This window comes from Aphelocoma coerulescens, chromosome 3, assembly GCF_041296385.1.
Source record: "Aphelocoma coerulescens isolate FSJ_1873_10779 chromosome 3, UR_Acoe_1.0, whole genome shotgun sequence".
NCBI classification, from domain to species: Eukaryota; Metazoa; Chordata; class Aves; order Passeriformes; family Corvidae; genus Aphelocoma; species Aphelocoma coerulescens.
This window is the reverse complement of record NC_091016.1, coordinates 57,312,293-57,327,633: the sequence shown is the minus strand read 5'-3', so window position 1 is coordinate 57,327,633 and position 15,341 is coordinate 57,312,293. Positions and strand designations below refer to the sequence as shown.

At 41.2% G+C, this 15,341-nt stretch overlaps 1 protein-coding gene across 14 annotated transcripts in view; it reads left to right on the top strand.

Moving 5' to 3' along the window:
* Positions 1-15,341, top strand: part of SASH1 (SAM and SH3 domain containing 1) — a 535,562-nt gene that overhangs the window by 502,512 nt on the left and 17,709 nt on the right. For 12 of the 14 annotated variants that reach the window (XM_069010408.1, XM_069010406.1, XM_069010417.1 and 9 more), the window contains 5 exons: positions 1,221-1,353; positions 5,395-6,230; positions 9,818-9,889; positions 12,235-12,378; positions 14,520-14,655. In XM_069010408.1, the coding sequence (XP_068866509.1) occupies positions 1,221-1,353; positions 5,395-6,230; positions 9,818-9,889; positions 12,235-12,378; positions 14,520-14,655 (1,321 nt within the window). Of the gene's footprint in view, positions 1-662; positions 1,014-1,220; positions 1,354-5,394; positions 6,231-9,817; positions 9,890-12,234; positions 12,379-14,519; positions 14,656-15,341 lie in introns of those variants that run through there. The other 2 variants (XM_069010420.1, XM_069010410.1) reach the window with 2 other exon arrangements.

Genomic DNA, 15,341 nt, shown 5'->3' with positions numbered 1-15,341 from the left:
ACACACTGTGGAAGCCCAGATAGCTGCACTGACAGGAAGTTGCATGAGGGTTTTTAGAGCTGACCATTAGGAATGCTGTGAATTGGCTGGGACTATGAGTGAAAACAAAGTAAGGTATACGATCCATACTGTGCTCCAGCTGGAGCCTGTGCTGTGCGCAGGAATGTGCAGCGGCGCAGGATGCCAGGGCTGTCCTGGCCAAGCCGGAGAGCCCTGCTGGCCTCCTCTCCCCTTCCCTGCCCTTCCCCCCGCTGCCTTCCACATTCTGAACTGATTAAAACAGAGGAAGTAGCACGTTGAACATTGGATCTGGCTCGAAAATCGAAGTTGTCTTCTTGTTCACAAGGAATGGATTGTTTCAGCTTGTTGTGTCACTGCTGCTGGAGAGAAGGGAATTTTTTTTTGTCTCTGTAATGTTTGATACTTGAGGGAAAACAGCTGGAACTGAGCATACTGGATCAGATGCAAAACGAAACGGGATGCTGGGGAATATGGACTGCACTGTATATCTGAAAAGGTCAGAGTTTTCCCTTGGTCAGTGCTGGAGGAATGCTCTGTCCATCTTAATTCCAGCCTCGAGAGCCTTCAGGAGGAGTGTAAGGAGCAGGGAGGAGGAAGGGAATATTTTGTAGCTGTGGCAGTCCGTGAGTGAGGCAGATGAGGTCTCCTCCTTCCTTTCCTTCCCATCCCTTTCTTGTGCTGCTGTTTTTGATTTTCTGGGAAGACTGGGGGGAAAAAAAGAGAAATCATCAGTGACAGAGCTTCATTTTGGAAAAGCTGTTTATAACCAGGTTTAAACAGCGAGTTCTGAGATGCCAGACAGACCAGGGACTGACTAAACCACGGGAGCATAACTGGTATGGTAAGAAGAACCCTGGAAAAGAGCCCTGCCTGAAACATACTGGAAGAGGACGTGGAAGTAGTTATTACACAATGCATGTGAAGAAAGACAAGGGCAGGAATGCATTTCAGTGCCTAGGATCTTACGTTGCACAGATTTAGAAATCAAAATGGTATGTCATGCTTTCAGAAAAAGAAAAAAAAAGAAAACGAGAAAACCCTCAGTAATTTAAATGTTTCTGTCTGACCTGAGCTGAAAATATAACACCAGTTACAGAGCTGCATTGACACAATGCAGCAGATGAGCTGGGTTAACTTGACTTGAACGAGCAAGCCGTGGAACTACTGCTTTATTAATATTCCCTTTGTTTCTTTGCCAGTCAAGAGAACAATCCGATGATGAAACAGAGGAGTCGGTGAAGTTTAAGAGGTTGCACAAGCTGGTGAATTCTACTCGCAGAGTCAGGAAGAAACTCATAAGAGTTGAAGAAATGAAAAAACCCAGCACAGAAGGTAAAAAGCAACATGGTTAAAACTGTACGTGTGAATACACGTTTCTCTTGAGAGGGGACAGAAAGTGGAGGGTTGAGGGAGGGAGGGGTGGAGTATTTGTAAGGGAGGGTAGGAATGACTGCCTTGTCTGTTGTGCATGCCTTAAGTTACTGAATTTTTAGGCTTTAGAAGGAGGAAGGTGACAGCCTAGAATGTGGTTGCTGCCGATCTGGTATTCTCAGAGCAGCACTAGAGAGCCCCTCATTAAGAGATCAGAACTTGGCTTATGTTTTCTGCCACATGCTGGGGAGGGAATGAGCCTAGGAGCAATCCTAGCCAGCTGCCCCACAAGCTCAGCAAAGAAGTAAGTGGAGCCACTACCACACTGCTCCCTCCTCCCAGGCTTGGGGTGGCACACAGGTGAGCTCCTGCTCATTTTGGGAGGGTAGCAGCTGGCTGGTGGTGCAGTTGAACCACATGGCATCACCCTGTGGCAGAAATACAAGAACTCTATCAGACATTCTTGTGGGATAGCAATTGCCTTGTGACTTCTACTTCTGGGGGATCCTGTCTGCAATTTGGCTTCTGAATGAGCCCGGCTCCCTACAGAGAGGGGGAGAGAAGGGAGGAGGAAGAGGAGAGGGGGGGAAAGGGAAGCAGAGTTCAGGCCCTGGGAACACCATGCTGCAGAATTAACTCTGGATGACCTGTATCCATGTGTGAGCACTCAGATTAATGGAGCCTGATCCTCAGGAGCCTCTCTGCACAGCTGTGCTTGAGTCCTCACTGGAATTGTGGGCACCTCTCTATGTTGGTGGCCTTCCCAGCATAGTATGCCAATTCCCTTCAGCTCTGCAGTGAGCTGAGCTGTCTTATGATTCTTTCCTAGCGCATTTAAGGAGAACACGTGCATCTTGTGTATGTGGCAGGAAGCTGCTGGCAGATCTATGATCTAGCCTGCCTCTCCTACATTATGGATGGTGTTACTGGCTGGCGTGGAAGGCACAGCCCATCTAGAGCTCTGGAATGGGCAGCTGTCTCTGTCTGGAAAGGTTTTATCACCTCATATGGTGAGCATAAAGCTGGGATACCTTGGAAACAAAAACATGGATTTTGAGATGAGACAAACAAAACAGGACTATTTTTCCACTGCTCTGGGGAAAGATGGCCCCCAGAGAAATCTGTCCTACCTCCTCTTTCTCTCCCCAGGAGTCTGGGAAAAGCTGCAGGGAGCAATCAGGAGGAGGCTCCAGAGATGGGAGCAGATGCAGGAGCAGGCAGCCCAGGGGCTGCTGGGCATGGAGATGCCTTCCTGCAGTTGGACCAGACTGTCTCTTCAGCATATTAAATATCTGTCTTGCTCTCTATAGCCTCTCTTACAGTGCTTCACCTCCTTATTTCCTTTTTCCCTCGGTCTTCCTCTGAAGTGTGCCACTCCTTCCAGGGTTTTTATTTCCATTGAGTTTTTTCGCCCCTGCCCCCTGCAGAAAAAGCACTGAACTAACAATTGTATCCAAAAAAAAGTCCTTCCTTCTTTCTCCATCTGCTGCCTGTTTTCTCTAGCTCTAGGCTTCTTTGATTAAATTATCTGTAACTCTGAGTTTGTACTTTATCTATCACTCTGGAGTTTCTGTGTAGATTTGCTCTTGGAAAACTCTGTTGCAGAACCAATTATTGCTAAATAACAACATGGATTACTTCTGCATAACTTCTGTATAACTAGAAGGCCCCCTAAGTAGCCAAGTCTACCTTAGCAGTAGATATCTATGACTTTTCTTTCAGGAAATTCCACACCAAAGTTTTCATATGGCAAATTAAAAGTGCTTCATAAATGCCATCCATCCTAATCTCTCATAATATAGGTCTGTATTCCCATTTGGATATGTTAGAGGGCTATGCAAGATCACAAAAAATAGGGTGGTCAGATTTGGGATTGCAGTCTGGCCTTCCAAATTACCCACAGTTGACTGGATGTTTGCTATGATTCTTTGAATCTGTGTTATGAATGTGAAGTAATGTGAAATCTTAAGTGACTAGGTTCTGGGGAGTTGGCTACAGTATTTGATTGAGTAACATCAGTAAAATTTAAATAAATTCATTACTGTTCAACAGCCTTTAGTATAGTGTAAGAGTAGACTTATTTTGAAAAATGACATGCAGTTTCCTAGAAGAAACATTCTGAATAATCCTTCTCAAAAATTTCTTCACCAAAAACAGCTTTGCTGAATTTCCCTTACGAAATTCCTGTAGATTTTAAAGGAAAGCACACTAGTCTCAGATTCTTTTTCCACATTTCTGTTACTGACTCTGTTATCACAATGTATGTACACTTGGCTGAGCTGATACTCACTAGAATGTGCCAATATCTGAATCCATATGTATTTTGTCTTAATCTGCTCCTAAGTGAGCTAAATAACCGAAACTTCCTAATTCCTGGGCACCATTCTTATATAGCACTTAAAAATGCATCACATCTACATCTGTGTCATTATGGCTTTGTGTCATGGACTCACTCCAAATAACATCTGTTACAGTGTTGACACACAATGCATATTTTACAAGCGGTTTAAAAACATATTTACTTAGTGGACTAAAATTGTTTATCAGTACATATTCAGTCCCAGGAGAATGTCTGTTTTCTTTTCAAATTAAGATGTAGAGGGGGAGAAGAGCAAGTTGGACAGCACAGGGAAAGTGGTGTCAAAACCAGACTCCAATCTACAGACCTACCCCAATAAATTTCTCAAGAGTGAAAGTTTCATGTCAGATGTGGTCCACTATTCCTTCAATGTCACAGTGAGCTTTATCTTAGTAAAATAACATCTTAGGTTTCAACAAATGTATGTCAAATATATTTTGCCAACAGAGTGAACTGAAGGTGGGGCAGGAATCCTGTACAAGGTTGCTAATCTGTCATCGTGAAAGGTAGCCCTTGTTATTGAATGAGCCAGTTTAGTAAATTGTAGGTAGTTTGGTAATGGTTCAAATTTAGCTCTGCTGGAAGACTGTGGAAGCAATCAAAGATGAAGGCAAAGTCAGGTCATGCTAGAAACTTATTTTGGCAAGAAATAAATACAATCATATTTGTGTGTGTGTCTGATACCTAGCTATGAATGCTGTGAAATTTGTCGGAGACAGAGCAGGATGTGTACTTGTTTTTGACTCTTGTTACCTTGTTACTGCATCTAAAACCTGTGCCTATACTTTTCTCAAAAGAAAACACCAGAGAAAAGTTTCTTATATGATAAATATGAAAAGGAATTTCAGTTTCAAGTTCTTAATTCCCTTTTCTCCATTCCAAAAAGGAAACCTGGCTATCTTCCCATGTCCAGTACTTATGTTGCAAAATATTCCTGTGAAATATTTTCTGGAAAAATTTGGTGAAAACCAAGTGTTTCTGTCATTACCAGGACAGTGTTGAAATTGGCACACCTGCAGTTTGACCTACTTCTTTGTTTTTGCAACTGCTAAATAAATTCTGTGTGATTAAAACTGATGCCTTTCCCCTATCAAAACCCCAGAACTTTAAATTTCATCCTGGAGTTCAGCTCCATACATTTCTGCAAAAAATACTCCTTCCTGCAGCCACAGCAGCACTAGGTATTGGAAAACTGGACCTGAGAGGTACTTGTTTGGGTTTTGACACCTGTGTGTACTTCTGACCTATTGTAAGCTCACTAGAGTTGAGCATCATATGCAAGTATCATAAGAAAAACATGAAAAACAGATCCCAGTTCCAGCTTTTAAGGGATTGTTAGTAAGAACATCTGTGGTCTTACTTAGCTGCAGATGAAAGAGAGAAACTTAAAATAACGATGAGTTTATTTACAGGATGTTGTCTCCTGTCTTTCGTTAACTCATCCCAGAATTCTCACTTCCAAATGGAAGGAACTGCTTCAGGTTTATCCACTCAAAAATAACTTCTGAGCAATTTACATCAAAAATAGTTTTCTTCCAATTTAAGTGGGTGATATCTTGAATAAATACAATAAGACTCTACAGGGAAACATCTTAGAGAATTATGAACAATGACAAGCGTTGTGCTGCTTTTGTCCCCTGTAGGTGTGGAAGAGCACTCGCTTGACAACTCTCCTATACTGGATGACAGATCAGCACTTTACTCTGGAGTTCACAAGAAACAATTCTACTTTGACAGCTCCTGTGAAAAGCAGCCAGAGGATGACTCGGACTCACTTACTACTTCTCCCTCATCCAGCAGTCTTGATACCTGGGGAGCTAACCGGAAGCTGGTGAAGACCTTCAGCAAAACTGATAGCCGTGGCCTTATCAAGCCTCCCAAGAAACTTGGGACATTTTTCTCTTATCCAGAAGAGGAGAAGTCCCAGAAAGTTTGCCGCTCCTTGACAGATGGGGAAATGAAGAAGAGCCTTGGCTCGCTGAGCCATGGGGTAAGTACAGAGAGCATTTGCTTTTATGACAGCAACAGGCACAAGCACCATCTTCTGGTGTCCCTGGAGGAGATTCAGAGTGTAAGGAAGCAGATCCGATTGAAGAAAATGGATACTAACTATTCCTGTTCCAGAGCTTTTCTTTGCCAGCGCCCTGCTAGGAAAGGAGCATCCCCCACAACTTGCGACCTACAGTTACTGCGGCACAAAACGAAAGGGGGTGGAGGTTGTGGCTTCCCAAACAGAAGGCTACGAGGGCGCACCTCTGTCAGCGAGTTCAATATCACCTATGTGGTGGAGAGAAGCCTGTACAGTCACCTCAACCTCTCACAGCTGGTGCGTCCCGTTACTGACAGGACCCTGAGCAAGGCCGACAAGCAGGACCTGAGGAGATGCCTGCTGGAGGAGGATGAGGAGGCCAAGAGGAAGTGGGCTGCCACAGTGGATCGCTGTACTAAAAGGGTTCTCTTGAGAATCCACCAAAAGTCTGTGAGTCAAAGAGTTGCCATGAAGGTGGTCTTCCAATTTCTATGAGGTTGCAGTGAACACTTTCTGCTTTGTACTTTTAACTAATATTCAGTGCTTCTGCTTTCTTTGCCATTAGGAACTCTTAAGCACTGTAATGCAGGTGATGAGGGAAGCGCTTGATATAATCTTGTCAGAGAGAGTTTTGTTGCCATTTCTGTGTGTACAGAATAACTCAGTGAGAGTGAGCAAATATCACAAAATTCTGCTTTTTTAATTCACCTAGTGCAGAAATAGAGATCACCGGTGAACAGAGAGGGTTTCAGATGCTATAAATACATTCTTTGTGATGCTTTGGGAGTCAGTATTCTCTTCTACCAAGAGATGAACAACATTTTCAGAGTAATATTGTTACTCAACTGTGCTCTATTTCTTTTCAGCTGCCATTGCCTTAAATTGGCCCTTCCCTTCTCAGATTGCATCTCATCAGTTCACTCACCCAATCTGTATTTTCCCTTACATACACAGCTGCAGAAAGACGTGGAGTTTTGCATTACGTAGTCACTGCCCTCCTGCTTGCTGCTCACCACCACCAGAAGTGTCACTACTGCTCTTTCCTTCTACCATGGAATGAAGGTGGCAGCTTCCCTCAGAGCATTATGGAGAGGGAACGGGGGGGATGGCAAAAAGAGGAAACTGTGCTTAGAGTGAGAAATTAAGTGATTTGAACACTCCATAGGGATCCAAAGCTGCTTCCTGATTATATGATCCAGTTTTGTTACATGATGACATTTCATCATATAACATATATTAACCATGATTCTGAGTTTCCTAGGAACTTGCCTTTGATGCCAGATCTCCAAAGCTGAGCCAGCTGGTCTGTTGTCTAGTTGACAATGTTCCCTACTTCAGTGGATGGAAACAGCAGTGCACCCGTAACATTAAGCAAGATATTCCAGTGAACAATACAGTAGAAACAGCTTTTCCTCTTAATAGCAATTTTTTTTTTTTTGAGAGGTCTCTGCCTAATTTCTTCAGGTATAAGGTGTAAGAGTGACAGTCTCCTTGAATAACCTGTGGGAGATGACCAGGCCTTCATGGTTCCCTTTTGGCTCTTTGGCCACAAAACACAGATTTTTTTTCTACCCAATACCATGAACATTCTCTCTTGGCAGCTTTACTATTTCTTCTGTATTGACTGCTTACCCTCCCCCTCACAGGACACTGTTTATTGGTACAGACCTTGTACTCAGAAGATGTTGTTTTCCTGTAAGGATATTAAAATGATGAGAGAAACCTTGCTTGCCCCTCTGTGGGTTGAATAATAAGGTTATCTTGGACCAAAAAGCATACTCATATGTTCTAGATATGCTCCATAATTAAAAATACCCTCTAAAACTGTCTTGGTAAATACACATGACATAAACTTTTCAGTTCTTCTATTAAGTTAGTCTTGTCTCACTATAGTAATTTCTTTATGAAAACGGTCTGCACTGACCTTTGCTTAATCACAGAGATACAGTTAAAGAAGAAATGGATAGCATTTTGTTGTTGTTGAGGAACTCCACAGTCAGCTGCTTCTCCATCCTGGTTTGAATGGGAATAAGTGTTGGAGACCTGCTGCCCTTACAGCTTTTTCAATGCACTTCCTCCTGAAACCGCAAATGGCTGCCAAGCTTCAACTAATGCCGCTCCTTCCTAGAAATGCTCAATGTTTGTTTGCTGCAACCTCAGGGAAATTGCAATGCCTATGTATTCAGTGGAATTGGTCACTCTGTCTTGCCTTGCCATTCATTTTTGTCATTTATATTTGTTTCAGTGGCCTGGACATGCATGAAATTTTCAACTGGCATCAATTTTTCTTTTTTTCCCAGAAGAACAGTACTTTTGATTGCATGGCCATTCCATTGAATATCCCTCTCCTCATCCACAGACCTTTTGTTTGGTGCAGTATTTCCAGGGTCCCTACTGGAATCTGAAGGTGGAAGTTAAATTTTAAATGTATGGGGAGGTCCATAGTGAAACAACAAGCATCCTTAATAAGGTGCATTCACTCAGAAGCTTTTAACCAACAGTTTTTCTCTGAGAAGACTTCTTTAGGAGGAGCTCTGGCTGATTTGACAGGCAAGTTTGCTCTGAGCAGTTCCAGATATCCTCTCTTCATTGCTGGGATTACCATACACTGTAGGATTAGTTATAATGGTCCTTCACAGAAGGACCAAATTACTCCTAGCTAAACATGCTGTGCATTAGAAACTGATCTTATTACTTGTGGTTAGTCTCAAATGTTTTCCAAAACCAATTTTTAAAACCTGTGCCATAGTCACATTGCCTTCTGGAAAAAAAAAAAAACAAACAAACAAAAACCAAACACTTAGAAAAATTCTACATCATAGCACTCTCTTTAATGTGTGTGGGGCCTCGTCAAAGCTGGCTTTGAGTTCCGCTAGAGTTGTGGTGGGTACAAAAACTGTCATCCAAGTTTGTTGGGTGTAAGCAGGAAGAAGCTAGAAATAAAACCTTCTAAAAGCTATTAATACGTGTGCTTCTTAAGTGGTGGGCAGGAAGAGTGTTTACTTTAAAAGAATGAATTCTTATAATTGTTTATTAAGTGTCACAGTTTATACAGCTTGCTTCTTCCTAATAGACAAAGCAGGCTAGTAGTTCTCAGTAGTGGGTCTTCACTGACTCACAATCCTTTGTAGGTCTGAGCCAATACCTAATCAATACATAACTGATTCTACTCTGTTGCGCTAAGAACTTTTAGTTCACAAGTGTTGATCTTCTGCCTCCTGTTTATGTCAGCTCTGACTTGGAAAAGAATACTTATAGTAGGAATCTGCCTGTCTTCAAAACCCCACTCAGAGCCCAGAGTTGAAGTTGTGCAAGTTAATTCTAACTGCCACACCTTCATTTCCGTGCATTGCCCCATGAGACTTCTGCCAGGGCCAGTTACTTGAGTACTGTGCAGCTGGTTGTTCATTGGTCAGGTTTTATTACCTCTCTGATTGCAAAGAAACAGCTGGAGCACCTTATCTGGAATCAGGGCTTGCTGGGTCTCTGGGGACACAATGCTTATGGATAGCTGGGCTGGGTTTTCCCTCCTCTTACCAAGGGCTTACCCTACTAGGCTTCCAGTGATTCCCTGTATTTCAGTGGAAATGCAGCCTATGCAGCTATTCAGAAGGTAGGTTATCCAATGCTTTAAAAGATTTAGAAGATTGGTGGTTCTCTGTTTCAGTGCTGCTGTGGACTTATTTATGAAGGCAGATGGGAGTGAAGAGATGGAGTTGCCAGCACCTTGGAAAACTTGATGCATAAGATCAACAGTTTCCTCAGACCAAAAAGTCTTTTTTCTTTTTAAAGAGAGGAGTAGGCAGTAGATGACTCAACAGCAGCAGACCTTAGGCCAAGGAGTTGTCTCTGGAAAAGAGAGACTCATATTGCTTTACAACAGAGTTCCTGATTTATAATCTCTCATCCCTTTGTTTGTTTGTTTATTTCTTTCCATTTTTGCAGACATTTGTGTTTTAATTGGTGTTCTCCAAATCACAGATGTTCTAAGTGAGCTAATCATGGTGATAAAACTATCTATCCTTGGTTTTTTGCAGAGAACCTGTAGCTTTGGAGGCTTTGATTTGACTAATCGTTCCCTTCATATTGGAAACAGTTCTGACCAAATGGTGAGTTTGAGAAGGTGCAGACTTGAAATAGCATAAAATGAAATGTGCAGTAGAGTTATAATAGACTGAAGTGTAATTTAGGTCTGTAATAATAGTTTGGGGATCCAAGAAAACAGAGGATCTTTGTTAACCTCAAACTTCCTTAGCTTTGAGAATAACATACCCACCCATATCCACGTGTGGCTAAGTATTTATATACAGTATGTGTAAAAAGGTAGGAACAAGTGACCAAAGCACAGATCTGGGGGCACATCTGGGGGCACATCTGTGGGCTATTCTTACGTCTGACTTCCTCAGAGCATCACCCAAGGCAAAACATGTGCTTGCTATACTTTCTTGGTAAAAATATTTACTATTTGGAATGATGAGGCTAACTTTGCTGAAGATCTGCAAGTTATTTGCATGGAAGTCATTATGAAAGAAGTTCATTATTTGTTTTCTCATTGTATCTCAGAGCTCTGAAGTAGACCAGGATCCCATTGTGCTGGGTGCTGCACAATTGATCTCAGAGAATTCTTGTGTTTAAAAAAAAAAACTCATCTCCCCTGAGAATTGATTCCATTTTATGTTACTCATGTTGATCCCACTGGTACTGTTGGTTGGCCTGTGGCCAAAAAGAACAGAACAGAAACGAGCCAGAACATTATATCAAATGAAATTGCAAACATATTTTTTCCTTCTGCCCATAGATGTTTTTCTTTTCTGTTTCAGCATTGGATCTGATACCTTTACTGTCCACTTAAATCAAGTCTAAATTGTGAAACATTTTGTCTGCCAGCATTATATTATTTTTTATGTCAGCTGGGTCTTTTGGGCATGCTTTTTGTTGCCTTATTATTTTTTAACATCATAAAATACCCCTAAATTTGCTAAATCTGTGGGTGGTTATTTTACTCATCAATTTTCAACTCAGTAAAAAAGTCAACTTCTGAACTTAGAGTGTTCATCTTTAAACATAGATACTTGTTTTTATTAGATTGGTTTTAATAGAAGAAAGTGTGAAGTTTAGATGTTACATTTATCCCTGGGAGCATTAGTAGTGGGAGAGATACAGTGCACTAGAACAATATATACAGATCAAAGGGGTTTTTTTCTTGAAAACATGTAAGTCCATTAAACAGAAGGTTTTTGTCAAAAAAGATTAAGCAAAAAGCTGTCCTTAACTTCTTGTAAAAGACCAAAATTACCAAAGAAGTTGTAATTACTAACAACTTGTAAGGGGAAAAAAAATGTATTATCAGTTGAATTTCAGAGAAACTTTTTGTAAGAACATTAGTGAAGTAGAAAACATACATAAACATAGGGAAAAAAAAAAAAGATAAGTCTTTAATGTACAATATAGTGTACATTTATTTTAAGGTTTGCTATGTTCATGTAGCTAAATTGAACCAAGTCAGAGACCAAACTCACTAGGCAATCTCTTTGGCCAGACGGATTTTGGTCCTTTTTTGTGCTGGAGGGTGCCAGAGTAGCTCTAATAGAGCTGCATTGCTCAGTGGTTCCTGAAACACAGTCAAATGTAAGGCCATGTTTAATGTCCTGCCTGGGCAATCTGAATAAGGGCTGAATCATACAAGTTTGGCAAAACATCAGCTGATCCATATTAAATGTGTGCTTGTGGCATAGGTAAGTGCTCAGTATCTTAGGCTGGTTTAGAAAAGGTTAAATGCATTCAAAGCAGCTGGTCTTTGTCATCCACTATATTTAGCTAGTTTAGTTTGTCAGTACCCTGTTGTGTGTCTTAAAAAAAGCAGTGCAAGTCCATGGCTGATGAATTTAGTACTTTTTTTGTGGTGCTCAGTTTTTTTGGGTTTTTTATGGTCCACAGTAAAACCACAGAGGTTAGCAGAATACCTGTCTGAAAATAAAAAGTAAATTTGGGTAGGCACATGTAGGTATACACATATATAGATATATACAGAGAGAGAGAGATATGTATTTGGCTAGGATCTCAGAGGTACCTTTATTCCTGTTAAACTCTTTGTACTATTGACCAACATTAGCCACAACTACTGTTGCGTGTCCTGTCAGGAAGGCTTAGTCTGAAACTGTGGGGTTTTCTATCAGATCACTTACCTGAAATGCAAAGGGATAAAGGCATCCTAACAGTCCTTAACACATCTACACACAATACTTTCACAAAAAGTTTACAAATCCATCCTTCAGAGTGAGCTACAGTGGACTGCTACAGTGGTTTGCACAAGGTCTCAACAGTGAATTTGGAGCAGGCAACAGGACACTGTGCTGCTGTCCTGTGTCTGCCTGGACACCTCTGCAGTGACTGCTGAATGAGGGGAAAAATGGCTCTTCTCTTTAAAAGGCTTAAGCCCTGTTTTATTTTGCAGGGCAAAGAAGGAGACTTTGTTTATAAAGAAGTGATCAAATCACCCTCTGCCTCCCGTATCTCTCTGGGCAAAAAGGTGAAGTCTGTAAAAGAAACAATGAAGAAAAGGATGTCAAAAAAATACAGCAGCTCTTTGTCTGAGCAGGTATGTAAGGTCTGCAGTGGAATCCACTTAATAATGTAGAAGTGTTAATCAATATTGATTCCCATGCATCAAGGCATCTCTGAAGAAATTTCTAACAAGACTATATGGTGTGACTTATTGCTGTGTTTCTTTAAAATCCCTCACTGTGAAATGGCTTCCTATAGATACCAGTACCATGGAAAATGCATTTTCAGATTTTCATTTAAGTAGCTCATCAGAAGTCTGTCACTGATGGCACTACACACCTCATTCTCTATTTCCATTTCTTTTCTATCATAATTTATTAAGGGAACTAGTATGTTACACAGGGTCACAGTAATATATTTAATCTGCAATTTACACCCTAGTTTAAATTCCCAGCATAACTCCACATACACAGCTCTTCTCTGCTATTACAGATCTTTTCTCCATCATAGCTTGCCCTGTGCCACAGCCCATTAAAACAGAGGCACAATCTAGTCAGAAAGGGGCATCTGACAGAAGATGTTCCTATTATTCTTTCATTACAGATTTTTATAGTCTATTCTTAAAGACAAACCTGAAGTACATTAGTTCTAAATTAGGCTTTGAATTTCAGTGGCCCAGAAACAATGGCTGTCTTTTCCCCGTTTGGTATACTTTGGGTTCCTTGCTTTAGTGGAGTGTCAAAAATTTTCGGCATTTGTTTAAAACCGGTCTTGCCACTTGCGCTGCGTAAGGAGGAAGTTCGAAAGACGCTGGGAAAGCAGAGCTCTTCCTGGTTAACACCGCCCCCATGTGGCTCGGACCGGCCGCTGGGTCGCAGGGGATGCTCGCAGTCATGGGGAATTGGGAATGGAAAGGGAGTTTTGCTCTTAATGCAAAGCGTTACTGCGAGTAAAAGGAGCAGTTCGTAACATCCATAGTAACAACCCCAAACTGAAGAATCCGCAGGCACCAAGAGAGGCAGAAATGTGGCCAGTGTTATGCCATGCTTTGCAGCATTAGAATCCCTTTCCTGCGGAATGATTTATTAGCCATACTTATTCATAACCAGGGGCAGTACTACACTTATTGTTATTTCATTTAAACTTACAGTTAAAATATTTTAAGGTGTAACATGATTTAATATTGGTGAGAAGATGTTTTGGTGTCTGACTGGCTTTACAGTGCGCTTCTGCAAAGTCTGCCAAAAAAAAGGGATCCTTTGAGAAATTGCTTTACAATGACTTAGCAATACTTCTGCTCTCTGTCTCTCTCTCTGAGATTGACTTTACCTCTGAAGTCATATGCTGGGATGAGATTTTCTTAATGATTCTGCGTGTTCATCTAAAAGTTTTATGAGCACACATCTCCACAAAACACTCCTGTATGCAAGCTACAGTTCCTCTGTTTTCAAACTTCATGGCACAATTGTTTTAAAATATTTATGACTTTCAGGCATCATGATTCAAAGTATGTTCCAGTATCTCTTTCTGCATGCATTAAAACAAGCAAAAGTTATGCTGGCCACAAGTATCTGCTGCTTTGTTTTACCTGTGCTTCACAAAGGCTGACAGAATTTCAATTTAGGAAAGACCCTTTTAATTTTCTGTAATGTTTGACTGAATAAAAAGAGAAATTGCTTAAACTATTGCACATGTAGCAAAATCTTTTTATATTTATGTATATATGTTTATGAGTATTTGTACTATGCAAAGGCTGCATTTTCCAGCCAATTTTTTTTTTGTTCTTCTAGGTAAATGAGCAATGATATAAAAAATTCACTGAAAAAAACCCAACAAAACAAACCCATTGCTTCATGTCTCACTTGCATTGTCTGTTTGTTTGTGTCCATCTTTGTACAAAATTCAGAAACCTGAATTTGGCACTAGTTGTTTTGCAAGTACTGCTGGCAAAAGTATCATGTGTCATAAAAACCCTTGAATTGGGAGCTTTGTGTAAGGTTTTTGTTTCTACTTACAATGCTAGCTTTTTCAGCCTGGTCTGTTTGCTCCCATCACCACTATCATGCCTAATAAAGTGGAGTTTCTACCACAGCTGGGTATTGCTAAATAAGTAGAGAGAAGGTTTCAGCCTGTCTGGTAAAGAGCGGGAAAACAGAATCTTTTTGGAGATGGGCAAGCAGCTCCTGTCAGTGCCTGTGTTCATTTAGCAAACTTCAATGGTCCAATCCCTTTCAGGAGTCCAGCCCTGGGATCATGCCGGGTTCCCCGCAGTCGCCACCACCAGACGCTGACTCCCTGGACAAACCCAAGCTGAAAGCCGGTGGCTCAGTGGAGAGCCTGAGGAGTTCCTTAAGTGGTCAGAGCTCAATGAGTAAGTTCAGTTGTAACTGTGTTACTCCATTTCTGTGGCTTCAGGGAGCAGAGATCTCCACAGTAAGCAGAATCAGAGAAAGTCAAAGCAGAAACAGTGGTTAAAAAGTAGAAAGGCTGATGTGTTAGTCATTAGGGGTTTGCAAAGAACTGTAAGCTCTTTGGTGCAAAGAGTGGGGGGTTTTTGCTTTATGTTTATGCAGAACCCTGAAAAAGTGAAATTTGGCTTTCTGGCTTGGTCTGCTGGGTCCTACTATTATAATATAAGTATTCTAATATAAATGTAATAATGAATCTGTTTACTACTGGCCAAGGATTGTAATTCTCACTCTAAATAAGAATTACAATCCTTGGCCAGTAGTAAACAGGCTCATCTTTACACTGGATTTCTCCTGAGCACTCCAGATGGGCTTCCCACCTTCCCTCCAGAGAAACCTCGAGAGAGTTTTTCTCATTTACTGGTTAAAGAAAGAGTAGTATTTAAAACCTCTCTGGTTTTGATTGTCTCGACACGAAACAGCTTAAATGGAACACAGGTGATGTGAACTTGCTGCACTATTCACGAAATTTCTGGACTTGGGAGGGATTCTAGAACCCCCCTGCAGGTTTCAGAGCTTGTTTTCCTCATAAAAGTTTTGTGAGCAAAACTTCCCAGAAGAGGTCATCTCCTGTGACGTACCATAGATG